Below are 19,641 nucleotides of genomic sequence, written 5' to 3'. Positions count from 1 at the left end.
CTGGTGTCCTCATAGATACTAGGCAGATTCTCAACCTGCTGAGTCACAACGGGAACTCCCTGTGGCTCAGATTTAATCCCCGGCCTGGGAACTTCCAAACACTGTGGGTGCAGCCAAAAAAAAGAATAAATGGGTCCAGAGAAAGGATATATAGGCAGCATTATACTACTCTTTCTCTTTTATTCCCTGCAGTTTTGCAATTTTGGGGGGCAAAACCAAGAGAATGACACACATAAAATTCAGAATATTTGTTTTGGGAACAGAGACAGGCAGGATGAGGGAGAGCCCATGGGTGGGTGTGCATTACGGGTACTGTTCTGACTCTTAGGTGGGTGGTGGTTCGCAGGCGTTCACTGTAGTATTTGTGAACAAGAGAACGAGCCAACGAGGACAATGAATGAGAGAACAAAAACAAATGAATGCCAAGCGCAATGGGCACAGCCACTATGGAAAACAGTCTAGAGGTTCCTCAGAAAACTAAAAATAGAATTATTATATGATCTAGTAATCCCACTCCTGGGCATATATCCGGACAAAATTATAGTTCAAAAAGATACATGCACCCCTATGTTCAAAGCAGCAGTATTCACAATAGCTTGTGAATAGATGGAAACCATGGAAACCACCTAAATGTCTATCAACACGTGAATGAATGAAGTCTGTATATATATGTGTGTGTGTATGTATGTGTGTATATATATATATATATATATATATATAAAATGGAATACTACTCAGCCATAAAAAAGAATGAAATGTCATTCAAAGCAATATGGCTGCAACTAGAAAGTCTCATATTAAGTAAGTCAGAAAGAGAAGGACAAATACCACATGAGATCACTTCTATGGGAATCTAAAATATAGCACAGATGAACCCATCTATAACACAGAAACAGACTCACAGAGAACAGACTTGTGGTTGCCAAGAGTTGGGGGGAGTGGTGTGGACGGGGAGTTGGGGTTAGTAGATGCAAACTATTCCATTTAGAATGGATAAGCAACGAGGTCCTACTGTACAGCACAGGGAACTGTATCTAATCTCCCAGAACAGACCATGACGAAAGATAATATTAAAAAAAAAAAGAATGTGTAGGAGTTTCTGCTGTGGCACAGCAGGTTAAGGATTTGGCATTGCCGCAGCTGTGGTGTAGGTCCCAGCTGTGGCTCAGATTTGCTCCCTGGCCTAGGAACTTCCAAATGTGTGAATCCAGCTGATAGAAGAGAGAGAGAGGAAAAAAAGGACATTAATGAAAAAACTGAAGAAATCTAAATAAAGCCTGTCATTTAGTTAATTACATGGCACCAACCAATTTCTTAGGTTTGAAAATTTGCCTGGGCTGTGCAAGATGTTACTTACCATCCTACGTGGGTCAGGCAGTGTTTGGGAACTCTGAGCGATCTTTGCAACTCTTTGTAAATTAAAAGTTATTTCAGAATAAAAAGTTACAGCCATCCATCAATTGACCACTCGCTTATTTTTTAGCTTTTTAGCTGTGCCCACAGCATGCGATAGTTTCCAAGCCAGGGATCAAACCTGCGCCACAGCAGTGACCATGCGACCACGCCGGATCCTTAACCTGCTGCGCCACCAGGGACCCCGGATCTCTTGATCTTAACATGCGGGGACTGAAGGCAGAGTAGGTCGTGAGCCCAGGACTACGATGCAGCTGATCAGTGCATGGCCCACTGGGAAGGGGCAGTGGGAGGGAAGAAAGCAAGCCTTGTCCCGAGTTCCCTCAGGCTGGGATCTGTGCCCTCATCCCTTCGTTGGGACGGGATGTGGGTGGTGGGCAGACCACAACCTGCCCGGGCAGATGATAGATTCCTCCCTGGAGCCAGCTGTCTGACCCCCAGCTGACCCTCTGCACATGAGAGCCTGGAACAAAGGCCAGTAGAGGGCTGTCTGGCTGGGGGCCTCCCCGTGGGGGCTACCAGGTCCTTTCGCTGCCCTCCCGGTTGCCAGACACTGGGAGGCAAATCCTCCATCTGCTGATTACACGCCTGCACCGGAGATGGTGCCTGGGGACTCACACGGTGATGCTCTCTCTCTACCCTCACAAGCCAGGTGTTAGGATCCCCATTGTACAGATGAGGAAACTGAGGCTCAGAGGAGTCGAGGTGCCTGTTCACAGCCACCAAGGCCACATGGTTTGCAATGGGTGGCCCTAAGACGCAAACCCAGGTCTCTCTGACCGCAGTGGTAGCTTTCCCAGCTGAAAGCGGCACAGCACCTCCACAGGGGCCTTTCTCACAAAGTCTCCCGCAGCCCCAAGGCTCAAACCTGCAAGCCTGGCTGGGCAGAGCAAGTGCCAAGCTTTCTTGAGGGGGTCTGTCCTGGATGGACAATCCTGGAACCAGACACACCCAGGACCCTCCCAAGGGAAACTGCCTCCATCCCTCTCCTCTCCCGTCCCTCCTCCGCGGTCCCAGCTACATACACGCCAGGGACAGCACTGATCCAAGGCTGCCAAGGCCTGGGCTGAACTGTGGCCATGACTGGTACGCAGGTACCAGGATGCCAGGCATTAAACAAATATGATAAGTGGGGCATCAGTGCCCGGCTTGGGGAAGGTGGGCAGACAGAGGCAGCTGGATCCACAGGCGAGGGCTCTGCTGCCACGGGCTGGGGAGGTGGGTTTTGAGGCTACGATCCCCACGCTGTGCAACGAACTCTGCAGCCAACGACCTGAGGACACCTGCTCCCTGTGGGCTGAGCCTGCTCTCTTTTCATGTGTTCAGCACGAGAGCTCCCGAGCCACAGTCACGCCCGACACATCGCAGGTGCCCGATAAACAGCTGCCTGAGAAATGAAGCTCCCACGTGCCAGGCACTCTTCTCAGAGGCGTTGACGTAATCCTTCTGACAACGCTATGAGGTCGGTCCTAGGGGTGTCTCCATCCTACAGGCGAGGAGACTGAGGCACCCAGCGGCTAGAGGGTGAACAGGAGCTGCAGCTGCCGGCCACAGCCACAGCCACGCCAGATCCAAGCCGCACCTGCGACCTACACCACAGGGTATGGCAACACCGGATCCTTAACCCACTGAGCGAGGCCAGGGATTGAACCTGCATCTTCATGGATGCTAGTCCGGTTTGTTTCTGCTGAGCCACAACGGGACTCCCATTCGTATCTTTTTATTTTTTTGCTTTTTAGGGCCGCACCGACAGCCTATGGAAGTTCCCAGGCTAGGGGTCTAATCAGAGCTACAGCTGCCGGCCTACACCACAGCCACAGCAACACTGGATCCTTAACCCACTGAGCAAGGCCAGGAACTGAACCCACATCCTCATGGACACTCTATCGGGTTCTTAACCCACTGAGCCACAATGGGAACTCCATCTTAAGGCTTTAAATACCAGCAATATGCTTGTGATTCCTCAAATTATACCTCGAGCCTGGACACTCCCCTGAGCCCCTCCTAGGACATCAGACCTAACACACCAGACCTGCCCGAAACTCCCCCTCCCGCCCTCGCCCCCGAGCTGGCTTCTCCCACATCTTCCTTGTCTCGGTTACCTCCCAGCACCTTCCAGAAGCTCAGTCCAAATCCTTGAGGTCAAACTCGACTCCTCTGCCAGCCCACAGCAGCACATTCTGTTGGTTTCAGCCACAGACTCCGCGCAGAGTCAAGGACTCACCACTGGGGCTGCCACCACCGCCTCGCCAGCCCTGCTATGACCACCTCCTTATCCCACCCCCACTGCCGCCCCTGTGTGAAGGATCCTGTCAGACCCCAGACTGCACCCAGACTCTCCTGCTCAGAAGCCTGCACTGGCTCCCAGCTCCCTGGGAACGAGGGTCAGTGTCCTGATCCAGCCCCGACCGTGGGCCGTCGCTCCCATTTCTTTTTTCCTTTTTTTTGTGTGTGTCTTTCTGTCTTTTTTTTTTAGGGCCACACCTGCAGCATCAGCATGTGGAGGCTAGGGGGCCACAGCAACACCAGGTCCGAGCCACGCCTGCGACCTACACCACAGCTCACCGCAACACCAGATCCTTAACCCACTGGGGGCGGCCAGGGATCGAACCCGCAACCCCATGGGTCCCAATCGCATTCGTTAACTACTGAGCCATGACGGGAACTCCTCTCCCACTTCGACCTCATCTCCTGATCTCCTACCACGTCATCGTCTGCCACCCCACCCAGCCTCCCCCCACCGCCAGGGGCCTCAGGACCTTTATGCTCGGACCTTTAGGTCCAAGGCGCTTCCCTAGGCCCCCTGGCTCGCTACCGCCCCCTTCAGGCCTCTGCTCGCAGGCCTTCCCTGGCCACCTCACAGCTGCAGATGTGACTCTAAAAATAAACACAGCCTCTGCCATGTGCCTCTCAGCACCCACGTCTCCATCCTTTGCACACTGTCTGCTCCCCGGCGCTCACATCAAAAGCCCGGCCGGCGCCTCCCAACGGTTCCCATACTAAGTCAGTGGCCCTGAGCTCCCACTCCTGAAGGGGTCCTGCTGCAGGCCGTGCTGTCCACCCCCGGCCTGGGGGCTCCAGAGGCCGCATGTCCCCTCCCCCTGGCCACCACCACGAGCTCTCTTTTGCCAGGAGGCTGGAAAGATCCAGTCCACCCAGGAAACCACAGGCGCTGAGCTCTACTTAGCACCCCACCCCCAGGCCTCCCCTTTTGCGGCTCAAAGACGCATTTATCAGCCTGCGAGAGCTTCTGTTCAGCACGCGGTGCCGGCTGACCCTGAGGGCTGATCTCATTCCAGCCCAAATAAAGGCGCTGGTTGTTCCTGTCAGCTTGGGTGGTCCCAGCTGGGGAACTAATCTGGGCAGGGTTTTCTGGAATGTTGCAGAGAAGTTTGAAGCCCCCCGCTACCCGCTCCCTTGTGGGGCTGGGGGAGCCCCTTGTCTAACAGCCGCTGGGAACCTCGAGGTACCTCTCCCCCACCTGGCAGGGCCGGGACCACCGACCAGCCCAAGGGCAGGATGGGGTGCCACCAACCCAGCGGAGCCCCCACAGGCCAGGAAAGGGTGGGGCCTCCCTGCCATCTCATTGTTCCATCGCCCACTGGCCGCCCTGCCTGGAAGAAAGGAGGCAGGCGGCCAATTCCGGGCCTGGCAGCCGGGCGTCTGCCCACAAAGGCCTCCACGCCCCGCCCAGCAGATGCCAGCTCTTCCCGAGAAGGCAGAAGGGAGATCATTACTGGAGCCTAATTAACAAAGAAAAGCAGAGATAATTAAGTGGAGAAACATGTGGCTGGCGCTGGAATTGTGATTGCTTTAGAAACTTGAGAAAAGGATGCTTTTATTTTGAGCTCTCAAGAGCGTGGCTGAGTCGGAAGGGTGGAGGGCGGCGGGGCCAGCGCGAGGGGCGGGGGCGGGGCGGGAGGGCCTGGAGGGTGACCCTGCTCCACGTGACCTTGAAGCCCAGAGACAGCATTAGCTGATTCAAGATCAAGGACAGTGGGCGTTCTCCTGCGGCCCAGTGGGTTAAGGATCCTGTGCTGTCACTGCAGTGGTTGGGTCGCTGCTGTGGCTCAGCGTTTGATCCCTGGCCTGGGAAGTTCCACAGGGCATGGGTGCGGCCAAAAAAAGAAAAAAAATTAAATTAAATTAAGAAATACAAAAATTAAGAAAGGCAAATTCTAAAAAAGAAAAAAAAAGAAAAAAAAAGAAAAGAGCAAAGACAGTAAGTTAACTTATCGAAGATCACCCAGCTCCCGAGGGGCCTGTGGGGGACTTTTCCCTGCTGGTTTTCAGTCCCTCGCCCCACCCCCCAATGCCCTCTGCTAAGGTCGACCCCAGGCCTGGCCTAGGTCCCCTTCTCCAAGAAGCCCACGCCTCACAGCACTGACAGGGGAGACCTAGCAGAGGCCCAATGGGGACAATGACAAGAGGTGCCATCCCATTTGGGGCTGGGGCCATTCTCTGTCTGCAAATGGGATCGTGGCCCTCTGCTCAAGTTTCTCAAACTGGGCCGCAGACAAGGCTGGGGGTGGCAGCAGGTAAGGTGGGATGATTTATTTTCTCAGCATAATATAATGTGACATAGTTCCTTAAATTAAAGCTCCAGTGAGAGTTTATGGGGTGGGGCCTTCTGAGATAAAGTTGGGGCCCAGCAGGGCTTGCGGGTGCTTGGGCTCTGGCCGTGGGGTCATCAATGAAAGAGTCTGCCAAGGCCGGGTCTGCACAGTCCAATCCACGCCACAAAGCCAGGCCTTCCAGGCCCACCACGCTCCGGCCTGGCCACCCGCCCCCTGGCCCTCCCACACACGGCAGCCATGGGTTCCTCCTCTCCTTGCCTTGGTGCTGCACCCCACAACAGCCCTGGCGGGGCTGGGGGCTTTTCCCCTTTGCAAGTGGGGAAAGTGAGGGCCAGGAAGGCAAACCGGATTTGCTGGTCACACAGGAAGCTGGCAGCTCTGCTCTGTCTGCAGAGCTGGAGCCCCTGCTCTGGGTAGGGAGTTGGGTGGAGGGGGCCCTGGCTGCTCCCCAGACAGTTTCCTCAAGCTGGCAGGGAGGGCTACACCGCTGGGATCCAAAGAACCAAACCAGGAGTTCCCTTGTGGCTGAGTGGGTTAAGGATCTGCTTAGTGTGTCACTGCTGTGGCTCAGGTTTGATCCCTGGCCCTGGGAACTTCCACAGGCCCCGGGCTTGGCTCAAGCAAAACAAAACAAAACAAAGAACCAAACCAAAAGGAGAGGAACCTTGTCTCTGGCCAGAAGGGACCTGGGGCGGGGCAGGGCAGCGGTGGGGACGCCTGGAGCAAGGCTGCAGAGGGAAGTGGGTGGGTGGCTGGGGAGGCTCCTCCCTGGTTCTAAAGGGCTGGGGGGAGTTCCTGTCGTGGCTCAGCAGAAACAAATCTGACCAGAATCCATGAGAACGCAGGTTCGATCCCTGGCCTGGCTCAGTGGGTTAAGGATCTGGTGTTGCTGTGAGCTGTGGTGTAGGTTGCAGATGTGGCTGGGACCTGGCGTTGCTGTGGCTGTGGTGTAGGCCGGCGGCTACAGCTAAAATTTGACCCCTAGCCTGGGAACCTCCATATGCCGTGAGTGCTGCCCTGAAGAGCAAAATTAATTAATGAATTAATTTAAAAAAATAAAGGGCTGGGGCTCCAGGCAGGCATAGGATGCACAAGCCAAAGGTAGCTGCAGCTGGCAGAGCCCTTCTTGCTGTCTCCTGCAGCCTCTCGGGTGAGTGGCTTCTTGGATGTGTCTAACAACGGGGAACTCACTACCTAACAAGGCTTTTTATTTTTTATTTTTTTTAAACCACCACTGTTGGAGAACAGTTCTAGAATGTTCATTTTCTGGATCCCTCTGGCGTTGCCCAGGACTCTACTCTGCTCTCCCCTTGGAGATTTGCAAACAGCTGCCTGACTCAGCTCTTCTTCCAGGCAAATCCCTTCACCTCCTTTCTCCAGGCTCCACCTCGCCTCCTCTGTTCCTTCACAGGCTCCTGTCCCTCAAGGTCCCTTGGAGGTCACTGTGCTCGGGAGCTCTGCCCTGGGCCCTCTGTGCTAAATAAACTCCACATTTGCCACAGTGGTGGCTGCAGCTGCCACCTCCGCCCAGGACACACCCAGCCCCAGTGCCACCCTGCAGGTTCTTGGCACTACTCAGGTCCTGCCAACGTGCTCCTGGGGAGAGACACCACCATCACCCTTCTGGAACCTTCTGCCCTCTCCCTCTCCTCCCACCCCACTGCCCCCTCTAGACCCTCACTCCACCCACCTCTGGATCCTGCAGGCCCCAGTGCCCCAGTTTTGCCTTCTCCCACCCACCTGGGTGGGTAGAAGTGAGGTTACCATGGTAACTGTAAGACAATACAAATCCCACCCTATCATTTCCTTGACTGAAAAAGCCTCCAGCGCTATCCCGGGAAAGCTTGAGTCACCAGGGTTTAAGTCAAGGCCTTGCAGGATTCCAGCGCCCTTCTCTCAGTGGCTTTTCCCCCTTTGCCCAGGCGCCAGAACCGGGTATGTGGACTTGGGCCCTGGGCTGACTACCCGACTGCCTCCTCCGGCCTCAGTGTGCTCAGCGGCAAAGTGGGAATGAAACCAGCATCTACCTCCGGGGCTTGCTGTGAAGATGCCACGAGGCTGTGGGTGAAATGCCCAGGGCCCAGCATGCCATGGGCACTCGGCGAAGACCGGATATGGATGGTCATTTCTTTTTTTTTTTTTTTTCCTTGTTTTGGTCTTTTTGCCTTTTCTTGGGTCACTCCGGCACATGGAGGTTCCCAGGCTAGGGATCTAATCAGAGCTGTAGCCGCCAGCCTACGCCAGAGCCACAGCAACGCGGGATCCGAGCCGCGTCTGTGACCCACTCCACAGCTCACGGTAACGTCGGATCCTTAACCCACTGAGCAAGGCCAGGGATCGAACCCGGAACCTCATGGTTTCTACTCGGATTCGTTAACCACTGCGCCACGAGGGGAACTCCTAGATGTCACTTCAAGGCTCCCTGCCTGCGCAGGTGCCGCCCCTGGGCCTGGAACTCCCCCCAGCCTGCCCACTCCGCCTGAGGACCCTCAGCTCCTGGGGAGCTTTCCCAGACTCCCAGATGTGGGGCGGGAGTGGGGGGGAAACAACATTGAACCTGTACCACGGGGCTCAGAAAAGCCACACTGTTGCCATCATACTTCCTGGGGATCAACCTGTTGACAGAAAGGCCAAGCCCCTGACCCTCTGGTCTCCACCTCCTCCAGCCACTTGGCTCTTCCACAGTGTCCAGGGCACACATCCTTCTGGGTTCTTTCCCATCTTTAAGCCCTCCCTCTAGCACCTTCCTTTTTTTTTTTTTTTAGGGCCACACCCACGGCATATGGAGGTTCCCAGGCTAGGGGTCTAATCAGAGCTACAGCTACCAGCCTAAACCACAGCCACAGCAACACAGAATCCAAGCCCCCCCACGAGCCACACCACAGCTCACGGCAACGCCGGATCCTTAACCTACTGAGTGAGGCCCAGGATTGAACCTGCGTCCTCATGGATGCTAGTCGGGTTTGTTTCCACTGAGCCACAACAGGAACTCCCCCTCTAGGGCCTTCTGGACTCCAACCTAAAGTCCTCTTCTGCAGTCACCCTTCCTATGTCCCCCCTGTCCCCCTGTGGGCGGAGGGGCCCTGGCACACGCTCTCAGCACCCCATCCCCCCCTTCTCAGGGGGCTGCCCCCCTTCTGGCCGTTCTCCCCACCCTCTCGCCCCCACATCACTCATTTCTCTAAAATCACACCAGCACCATCCGCACCTCCGGACCCTCCCTCGTCCCATTTCACCCTGCAGTTCTCACCCCATTTCTCCTCTGCCCCAAAGGTGAATTCCACTCCTTCTCTCTTTTTACTCCTGATCCCAAGATTCTACTCAGGTCCCCTCTCCTCCCCGAAAATCAGCCCCTAGGCTGCTCCATCCTTCTGGACCCCAGACGGCAGTGGAGCCAGGTCACCATGCTTCTCCTTCAACAGCTTCTCACTCAGCTCCTGGGACGTCACACCCTCTGGGCGTTCACTTATCTCTCATCTCCCCAGGGCTCATCCTCAGACTCCTCCTGACTGTCCACACTGTGCCTCGCTGTGACCCAGTTACAGGACCACAATACGTGAAACACAGAAGGGCTCCGGCTGTATGTCTCCAGTGGGACTGCCTCTGGTTTGGAGACCTAGCTGCCTCCTCAACCTGTCTCCTTGGCTGTCCAGTTTACCCACCACTCAGAGCCTACCCCTGTTGCCCCTCCAGCTGCTTGGACAAACTCCTGATGCCATCCTTGGTCTCTTTCTTTCCTCACATCTACCACCAGCAATCCTGTTGGCCCAATTTTCAAAATATGTCCAGGACCCCAGGGCCTTTGCACTGACCAACTTTTCACAACCTAGATTTCGACATGGCTCACACTCTCTCTTCATACAGCCCTTAACTCCTGGTGGCCTCTCTAAAATTACCCTTGTGACAATCCTAACTCTGCTGTATCTCCAAGGCACTTGTCACTATCGAATATATTATTTGTTCTTATTTCTCTGTCTCCCCTAACTAGAAAATAAGCACCACAATGATAGGGATTTCTTTCTATTTTGTAGTCCCAGATCTTGCTTGGTATAGAGCAGGCAGTCAATAATTTTGTTTGTACAAATAAATGAACTCCAAGGATCGTGAGCCTAGAGGGTTAGACAAGCCAAATCAATGTTATAGATGCTGATAGCCAGAAGGGGGCAGCAAAGACCCATGCAGTGTGGATGAAAGGTCAGTGGGGTGGGGAGAGCCAGGGCAAAAGCTGTGTGATCTCCATCAAGACACTTAACCTCTCTGAGCCTGTTTCCTCTGGTTAAGATTGGTTTTGGGGGGAGATCAAATGTGCTAGCAGGGGAAAGCTTGGCAATTGGCAAATCATAAGCACGATAGGGATATTAGCTGCCCACAGTTTGAGGAGTTGCCCCAATGTCCACAGCTTGGAGACAGGGCTGTTATGTAAGTATGACGCACCCTGATGAGGGAACATTATAAAGTGTTTTTGTTTGGGGTTTTTTTTTTTGGGCCGTGCCTGAGGCATGCAGAAGTTCCCAGGCCGGGGATCGAACCCACACCATAGCAGTGACAGCACTAGATCCTTAATGGCTAGGTCACCAGGGAACCTCATAAAGGGTTTTACAGACATGGGAAAAATGCTTATGTTTTAAGTGTGTGTATGTAAATTTATAGAAAGAGCAAGGAGATATTCAATTAATGAGCTTGGGGGAAAATTTGGAAGAAATGTATCATCATAAAAAAGAAAAGCCATCTGGGCAGTTAGATTTCTGTATTTTCTAAATCTCCACCATGGGTATATATCCACCCGACCTACCAGAATGTTGTGCAGCTGTTGTTACACCAGCTACCTGGGCGGAGGGCCTTCCTTCCTTCGTCACGAGGGATCCTTCCCAGCTTTATCCTGAACAGCCCCCTTTGCTGCCCTGGGGCCTCGGGCCCCTCTGGATGTGAAGAGAGACCCACCTCGACTTGGGCACAGACTGTCCCCAGCCCCCTGCCTCTCTGGCCCCTCTTGGTCTCCCATTTTAACTCAGCGCCGCTACAGGTGGGGGGTAAGGCGGGGAGCAGGCTGGCCAGGTGGCAATGGTTTACACCGCTCCCAGGCCCCTCGGATCGAGGCTGGTCTATTTGGCCTCTTGAAGGCAGGCCTGGGCCTTGTTCTAGTACAAGTGGGGGGCCACCACCCTCTGGTCTCAGGTCCTCATCAAACTCCCTCTGGCCAGCAGGCCCACCCCCCAGGGATCCCGTGAAGGCCTTGGCCCACTGCTGCCCTGACCCGGAGCCTGTATCCCACCCACCGTCCTCCTAGGCTTGGTCTAAGCCCATCTTCCTCTCTAGCCAGGCACCTGTCCACTGCTCAGCATGAGCAGGAGAGGCTACCAGACACCAGTGGGGAAACTGAGGCCCTGAGGGCAGATGTGACCTAACTGGTTGGGACGACACCAAAGGCCCTCTGGGGTCACCTCTTTTGACCCAGAATAAAACCAGCACAGCAAGGGCCATACCCTCGCCCCACTTTGGGCTGGCCCACTGTTCCAGGCTGAGTTGCGAAAGCCCCAGATTTAATGACCAATTTAGCTTCAAAGCATACTTTCCTTCTTTAGAATTCCCCTTCTTGGCATGGTTCTCTTAGGAAAGGCTTCTAGGGGAGCCTTCGATAAATGACCTAGAAAATCTCAGAGCGATTCTTAACAGGGCCCCCCCCACCCCCCCAAGCCTCCTGTTCCGAGCGCCCTCCTCCCTCCTTGCTGCCTTCGCCTCTCCATCACCTCCTGCCACCCTCCCGCCGGCCCAGCCTTCCCCAGGCACGGGGCTGCTCCCAAGCAAGCCCGCTGCAGTGTGGCAGCGGCTGCAAGGGTGGGCCGCCCAGAGGTTCTAGGTCCTGGGGGAGCCTCGATGGATAAAACCAGGGGCATCTCTCTAACCACCTGAGCAGACAGTTGGATGTCTTGTGGGTGCCAGTCGGGCACGTGACATTCCAGACGTGAAGGGCTCCCCCTACTTCCAACTTCTGGGTGCTAGGAATCCTTCCAGAACTTGGACTCAAGCCTGGGGCAAACAGGGAACCTAAATGGACTGAGATTCAATTTCTGCCACTTTTTAATGGGGCTTCAAGTAGAATCTAGCCTGATTTTGGAAGAATAAAAAATACTTTAGGAGTTCTCTTGTAGTGCGGTTTACTGGCAATTGGTGTAGCAGCTTGGTTCGCTGCTGTGCTGTGGCGTGGGTTTGATCCCTGGCCCAGGAACTTCCATATGCTATGGGTGCAGCCGGAAAAAAAAAAGTTTACATGTCCCACATTTCTGAGTTTGTAGACAAAAGTCCACCTTCTCCCCCTTTTTTTCTTTTGTCTTTTTAAGGCTGCACCTGTGGCATATGGAAGTTCCCAGGCCAGGGGTCGAATCGAAGCTGCAACTGCCAGCCTACACCACAGCCATGGCCAATGTGGGATCCGAGCCACATCAGCAACCTACAACCACAGCTCACGGCAACGCCGGATCCTCAACCCACTGAGGCCAGGGATTGAACCCACATCCTCATGGATACTAGTCGGGTTCTTAACCCGCTGAGCCGTAACGGTAACTCCCATCCCCTATTTTTCAAAGAGGAAAGAAAAAGGAGTAAGTCTCCAAGTTGTCACTGTGCCCAGGAGAAGGCCTGCTGCTTTGCTCTGGCACACCACACCCTCCTTGCCGCTCTAGCTCCAGCCATCGGTGCCCCAGCCATGTGCGCCAGATAGCCCCTCTGCGCCCTGTGTCAGCATCAAACCCCATTCTGCTCACCTCCATGGCCCAGCTTAAGGTCACCTCCTCCAGGAAGCCTTCCAGGACCCCAGGAATAACAATAACAACTGCCATGCCCATTGGCTGAGCCCTTCCTGTCCCGTCTGGTCCAGGGCAGAGGTCTTTACAAACATCTCTCTCAAGCATCAGCAGGGGGAAGCCATCCTCCACTTGCCACCACTGCCCATCATCATTCACTCACATCACTTGGGGAGGCAGCTAAGCCCACCTCCACCTCCCCGAGGAGGAAGTGGAGGCTTGGAGATGCGGATACTGAGCCCAGAGTCACATGGTTAGTAAGAGGGCTCAGGGGGGTTTAACCTGGGTCTGAGCACCAGCCTGTGTGTCCCCATGGCCCCCACACCGCCTCAGCCACTCTCCCAAAGCAGATGATCTGTGGCCCCTCCACGGGCCCGGGGCACCTGTCTCCCCGTACAGCCCACCTTCCTCCAGGCTATGGCACCTGCTAACACCCCGCCTTCCTGATCTGACCTCCTGCTCCAATTCACCTTGAACCCCAGGATTTAATGACTAATTCAGCTGGCCCATATGTCGGGTTTGGCGACAGTGTGATAGACGGTTTGGGAACGGCTCTTTCTAGGGCAGGAGCAGCACCCAGCGATCTCTGGGGAACCCTCAGTGGCCCCTGTGAAACTGGACACCTTCCCAGCCCAGCGTGACAAGCGGCCTGAGTAAGCAAAGAGCTGGCCGGGCAGCCCGTCTGTCCCGGCCCCTCCAGGCTGACACTCAGGCCCGGGTGCCAATGCCTGGGAAGGTGCTGGCTGTTCCATCCTGAGGGCTGGCGCCAGGGCTGTGTTCCCATCTCCTCTTCCAGGCAGCCTGCCATCCTCTCCCACACCACATTTCCAAGGGCTCTCTCTGCACACACAGGAGCCAAAGGCAGGGCTGCAGGGTGGGCGGACCGGCAGAGAAATGGGGGGCAGGCGGGTCTGAGAATCCCAGGGCTGAGATTCAAGAAACTGCTCAAGCGGGAAGAGGAGCTGCCGAGCCCCCCGGCTGGAGGGTGAGCTGTGTCAGGGGAAGAAGTTGCCCTGAGAATGGGGTGAAGGCTGCGGGCCGCCTCTCCGACCCCAGGGTTTCTCCCCAAAGCCTGACGCTTGGTTATTCGGTGGCTGCTCTACGTTACATGCCGCCCGCCTGCAGCCAGTGGGCCCCCTGCCGGAGCCAATACCTCCTTCACTACAGGCAAGTCACTGAAGTTCTCTCGCCCTCCGTTTCTTCGTAAAAAGAGGACAGTAAAAGGTGACAGGGCAAAGCACTGACCCCAGCACATATCAGGTGTCATAAATGTCTTTTTCTTGCTTGCTTTTGCAAACCCATTTAAAGAAGCATACGTGTCCTGCTCCCCAAGGCATCTGGGCCTGCACTTCCCCGCCGGCTTCCTGGGGAAGCACTCACTTCCCCCTCTGTCATCAGCCCCGGCCCCGATGGCCCCCACCTGCTCCAGATCACAGGCCACTTGCTGGTCACATCTCTGAAACGTGAGCTCAGTTTCCCCCTGTTAAGTCAGGCTCTCGTGCCTCCATCACAGGTCAGATGAGTAAAGGAGAAGCCGCCCCAGTTCACTGCTGTAACCATGGTACTGCCTGGCCCTGCGAGGAACGGCCTCCAGAAACACGTGTGGAATGAACCCATGTGAAGCTGTCACCACAGGGGCGACACTTGGGGCTCTCTTGGCAAGGTTTCCTCGGGGCCACCACTGCAGCACGCTGCTGCTGTCACCTCCACCATCATCACCTTACGAACGTCATCGGATCGCGTTTGCACCTCTGAGAGTTCTAGAAACACACCTCTAGACCCTGCTGCCTACCCAGCTGAACGCCTGTCTCTCCTTCCCTCTCCTCCCAGCTCTGCAAGTCCCGCCGGCCTGAGGCCCAATCACAGCCTCCTTCCCCACGCCCCCCTTCCTCCCCACACCCCCTCCACCCCCCTCCCTGGGGTCCCTGTAGCCGTCTGGCAGCTGCCACATCACTACAGGCTCAGGTGGGCCCTGGCCCCCTCCAGTCTGCCCCTTCTAAAGGAGCCCGCCGAGCCAGGCCTGGGCACAGGGAGTGAAAAGCTCTACACAGCGGGGTCAGCGGGCACAGAGGAGGGGGAGGAGTGATGTGGCCGTGACTGGGACTGTGACATTGGGTTCCCGTACTGCGGGCCTTCTGCTCCCAGCACAGCCTCCCCAAGGGCATGGGGCTGGCAGAGGCTCCTGATCGGGGAGGGGCAAGGCGGCAGCCCCCCCCCGCCCAAGCCCCTGTCTCTCCGCACACGGGCTCTGGGGTCGGTGGATGTCCCCCTCCCCACTCGCCACAGGGACAGCCTCTGCTCTTCAGGGTGTGGGAGGGCCAGGACACAGCCCAGGGGGAGGAAGTGGGGTATGGATGCCTTGGAAGGGGGTCAGGAGAGGCATCTTACAAAGTGGGTTGGATTCTCGGTACACCTTATCGCCAGGCCAGCAAGTTCCCACGCAGACACCCCTCCTGAGGTTAGAAGCCCCTTGCCATCAACCTCGGCTCACCAAGGCCCCTTCATCAGGGAAAGTGTGGGGCACGGACCCAGCCAGGCCCCTCCCTCCTGAATCCCAGCTGGGTGAAGTTTAAAAGTCGCCTGTGCCACCCTGCCAACCCGTTCTCTGTTGTGGGAACGGGGAACAGAAGGGCAGGGGCCTGGCTCCTGTTCCAGGGCATGGAATCTGTGCCCCCTGGTAAACTCCGTGCCAGTCTCTGGCCCCCAGCACCGTGGCAGGGCCCCCCACACCAAGCGGCCCCCCTCTAGCCAGTGCCTCTTACCAGGCTTTGGGATGAGTCCTTGAAAAGGCCTGGAAAAGAAACAGAGATGAGTGTGTCGGGGGAGGGCCTGGGAGCTTGTTAGGAATGCGGGGGCCCACCCCAGACCTGCGGAGTCAGAATCGGCCTTTTACCAGGCTGGTGCACGCGTGCGTGGGACCCTGGGGCAATGCAGGGGGCCCCTGTGCCCAAGAGCAAGGTCTCCCGCCGGCTCCACCCTGCTGGCTCGGAGAACTGGGGCACATCATCCGTCTCGGTGTCCTCAGTTCTGAGAGGGCCAAACGCCGCTCCCAGGGGGCTACGGGTGCAGCAAGCAGGAGCTGCGGCAGCCAGAAGGGGCCCCTGAGGGCTGCGCATGTTATGGTGGCCAGAGGGCTGGGGGCAGCTGGTCTCAGCTCTGTGAGGCCCCCTACACCCCGGCGGGCCTTCAGCCTCCCTTCCTCCAACCCCCGGGGACCCAGGAGGGTGCTGGGAGAGCCGCCTAGTCCAGTAGGGAGCACAGGACCACCCGGAGGCAAGGCCAAGGGTCGGTGGTGCCAGCCCCTCCCGTGCTGGCCTCCGTCCCCTGACTACCTGGTGACGGTGAACTTGATCTTGTCAGCCACTGCGAGGATCCTCTCCAGGTTCTGGGAGCCAAAGGTGCAGGGCTTCCGGAACGGGATTCCGGGGGGCAGCCCCTCAATGATCACCGAGCCCGGGTTACTCTTGATCCGCTTGTAGGGGACCTGGACCGGGTACTTGATGCCCAAGGCTTCCCCTGTGGACGAGAGGGACAGAGGAAGTGTCATCCGGAGCCAGGGCGTGTCTCAGGCTGTGCACACGAGGGCTGCCATGTGGCACTGCAGAGAGGCGCGATCAGCGGGGGACCAGGAGGCAGGGGGTGTGTTGTGCAGAGGGCCGTGGGGACCAGGAGTGTGGGTCTGTACCCAGGCCGGGCTGAGAAGGGGCCAGGGCACATGTGGCTTATGGCTGCTGGGGAAAGACAGGGGCTACTGTGTGTCAGTCTCATGGCCTAAGAATCTGAAAGCCATCTCCAGGATGGTACCTCATGGGCACAGCTGGCCCTACAATGCCTGCCCCTCCACCTCCATCTTCCCCTGGTTCAGGACCAGCCTGGCATCTGGGAGCAAGGGAGCCAGCCAGGGTGCGGCTCAGACCGCAGGGCCCTCTTTCCGTATCCAGGGCCTGGCCTCATTCCTGTCACCAACCCTTTGCACAGGGCTGTGACACGTCCGCCCCAGTAACTATATTTTGTCTCAGCAGGGGGCACTCCCGAGCCCACTGCTGATCCCTGCCTGGAGGCCTGCTGCCTGCTGCTGTGAGTGTCCATGGCTAATTGAGGTGGGGAGCACCATGGGAGCCCCCTCCTGGACCAAGGGCCAGACACCTTGAGGCGCTTGTTGGAAGCATCATGTTCCAGTGGTGCAGGACATGCCTTTATGAAGACGTGCTGCAGACATCTCCGCACTAGGAGGAATCTCGCACTAGGAGAGAGCTGAGCTTTTTCTGGGCAATAAACTAATGTTTATCTCATGGACACTGGCAATAGTATAGAAGGCCTCATTTCCCTTTTCACTCTGGCTCCTAGGAAACTCCGAGCCTGGTGCACACCCTGCTTCTCCCAAGTACAGAATTTCTGAGTCTTTGTGCCAGTGCTTCAGCTTGTTTGTTTGGTTTTACTGACTGATTGATTGCTTTTTAGGGTCACACCTGAGGCATATGGAAGTTTCCAGGTTAGGAGTCGAATTGGAACTGTAGCTGCCGGCCTACACCACAGCCACAGCAATGCAGAATCTGCATCACATCTGCAACCTACACCACAGCTCACAGCAATGCTGGATCCTTAACCCACTGAGTGAGGCCAGGGATCAAACCCGCATCCTCATGGATTCTAGTCAGGTTCACAACCTGCTGAGTCACAATGAGAGCTCCTGTTTCGTTTTATTTAATGGAAATATAATTCATGTACCATAAAATTTACCCTTTTATCTTTTTTTTTAAAATGTCCACACCTGCAGCATGTGGAAGTTCCCAGACTGGGGACTGAACCTGTGCCTCTGCAGTGACCCAAGTCACTGTAGTCGGATTCAAAACCCACAGCAGGAACTCCAAAATCTACCATCTTAAAGCATACAATCCAACAGTTTTAAGTGTCCCTACAGGGTTGTGAAACCATCACACGGACTCCAGAACGTTTTCTTTTTCTTTCTTTTTTGTCTTTTTAGGGCCGCAATGGCGGCATATGGAGGTTCCCAGGCTAGGGGTCAAATCGGAGCTGTAGCCACCGGCCTCCACCAGAGCCACAGCAACGCCAGATCCGAGCCGCATCTGCAGCCTACACCACAGCTCACGGCAACGCCGGATCCTTAACCCACTGAGCAAGGCCAGGGATTGAACCCACAACCTCATGGTTCCTAGTTGGATTTGCACCACGACGGAACTCCCAGAACATTTTCTTTCTTTTTTGGCCGAACCTGCAGCATGCGGAAGTTCCCTAGGCCAGGGATCGAACCCATGCCACAGCTGTGACAAAGTTAGATCCTTAACCTGCTGTGCTGCAAGAGAACTCCCAGAACATTTTCATCGCTCTAAACAGAAACCCCAGGAGTTCCTGTTGTGGCACAATGGGATTGGCAATGTCTTGGGAGACCTGGGGCTCAGGTTCAATCCCTGGCCTGGCCCAGTGGATCCAGCGCCCGTGCAGTTGAGGCGTAGGTGGCAACTACGGCTTGTATCTGATCCCTGGCCCGGAAGCTCCATATGCCACGGGGCGCCCAAAAAAGGGGAAAAAAAAAGAAAGGCCACACCAACTAGCAGTCGTGCCCCAGTCCTTCCCTCCACGCCCTGGCAACGACACTAATCCACTTTCTGTTTCTGGGGATTTCCAGCCCGTTTTAAATTCTTTCCCCTGACTCTGCTGCTGCTTTGCAGTTCACAGCTGACTGCGGAGAGATCCTTTTTGAAATGAAAAAAAAAAAAAAAAAAAAAAAATCAGACAGAAATGAACCTAAACCCATAATCCAGGAATGGGGGCACTGCCATCTTTACTTTCTCACTTCTCGCCTCTAAAAGGGCTCTTGTTACAATGACTGATGCCGCCATGTTGCCAAACATGGATATCTGCCCTCTTTTGGCAAAAATCCAACACAGACGACCACTCCCCACTCCCTGACGCCACCCTCTGGTGTCCATGATGCCTCGCTTCCCCAGTTTCCCGTTCCTGGACCCTCCTCCCCTTCCTGGACTTGACCTCCAAACACAGGGCTCCTTGGCCTTCTGCATGGGTCCTCTTTGCACTCCCAGGGGTATCTCCTCTACTCCCATGCTCTAATTTCTGCACCAAATCCAGACCCCCCCTCCCAAACAACAGCTCTGTCTTTCTACTCACCCCCTAAAAACTCAACACATCCAAATGGAACCCATCATTTCCCCCTCCAAACTCCCCGCCACAGTGAGGGCACTGCCCCTTTGCCCTGGCTGGCAGTTTGGTGTCCAGTTGTCTCTGGCAGGTCCTGTGCTCCCCCCCACCTCCCCCTTGTCATGGTGACAGGTTCAGGTTCAGGTAACCCAGGTTCAGGTAACCCAGGCTTAAGTCAATGACAATTGACTTAGGTCAATGAGCATGTGACATTTCTCTGCCATGGGGATTGGGTAAAGAAGGACATATGACTCAATGAGGACTGATGAGAAGAAACAGGCGGAGGGCTCAGGGAATTCCAGGAAAGAAACTATTTAGCTCCCTTGAAAATGCCCACGGAAAAGTCAGCTAGCTCTCTCCCTTCCTTCTGGAGGGTGTGGATGGGATATCTGGACCTGCTATGGCCATTCTGTTAGCAGGCGGGAAGTCAACCTAAAAAAATGCTGACACCATGGAAGACATCAAGGACATCCCTGAGCTGCTGGATCTAGCTGATCCTGAAGGCCACCCTACTGCTCAATTTCCTGAGCTATGGCCAATGGCACTGCCCAAAAACAGCTGCACCAATCGTTTTCCCATCTCACAGGTCCTCTTACAGCATAACACTCACTGACACCCCCCCATAAACGATGCGGTCGATGCCCCCTTCTCTTGTACTTGGGTGGGATTTTGTA

The 19,641-nt window shown here is 55.6% G+C and overlaps 1 protein-coding gene across 14 annotated transcripts in view; it reads right to left on the bottom strand.

Annotated features, from left to right (window-relative positions):
* GTF2IRD1 (GTF2I repeat domain containing 1) overlaps window positions 1–19,641 on the bottom strand; it is a 117,047-nt gene that overhangs the window by 17,996 nt on the left and 79,410 nt on the right. For all 14 annotated transcript variants that reach the window (XR_014840271.1, XR_014840270.1, XM_021086347.2 and 11 more), the window contains 2 exons: window positions 16,123–16,306; window positions 15,553–15,581 (listed from right to left, as the gene is read on the bottom strand). Coding sequence is in view for 12 of the 14 variants with exons in the window: in XM_021086347.2 (XP_020942006.1) it covers window positions 15,553–15,581; window positions 16,123–16,306 (213 nt within the window). In the remaining 2 variants the exon portion in view is untranslated. The remainder of the gene's footprint in view (window positions 1–15,552; window positions 15,582–16,122; window positions 16,307–19,641) is intronic.

The sequence above is a fragment of the Sus scrofa genome, chromosome 3, assembly GCF_054392235.1.
Source record: "Sus scrofa isolate SSC_HxYL_T2T_F1_AM1 chromosome 3, Sscrofa_HxYL_maternal_Yorkshire_Landrace_v2.0, whole genome shotgun sequence".
Taxonomy (NCBI): domain Eukaryota; kingdom Metazoa; phylum Chordata; class Mammalia; order Artiodactyla; family Suidae; genus Sus; species Sus scrofa.
The sequence above is the reverse complement of the archived record's forward strand: the minus strand, read 5'-3'. Positions and strand labels throughout refer to the sequence as shown.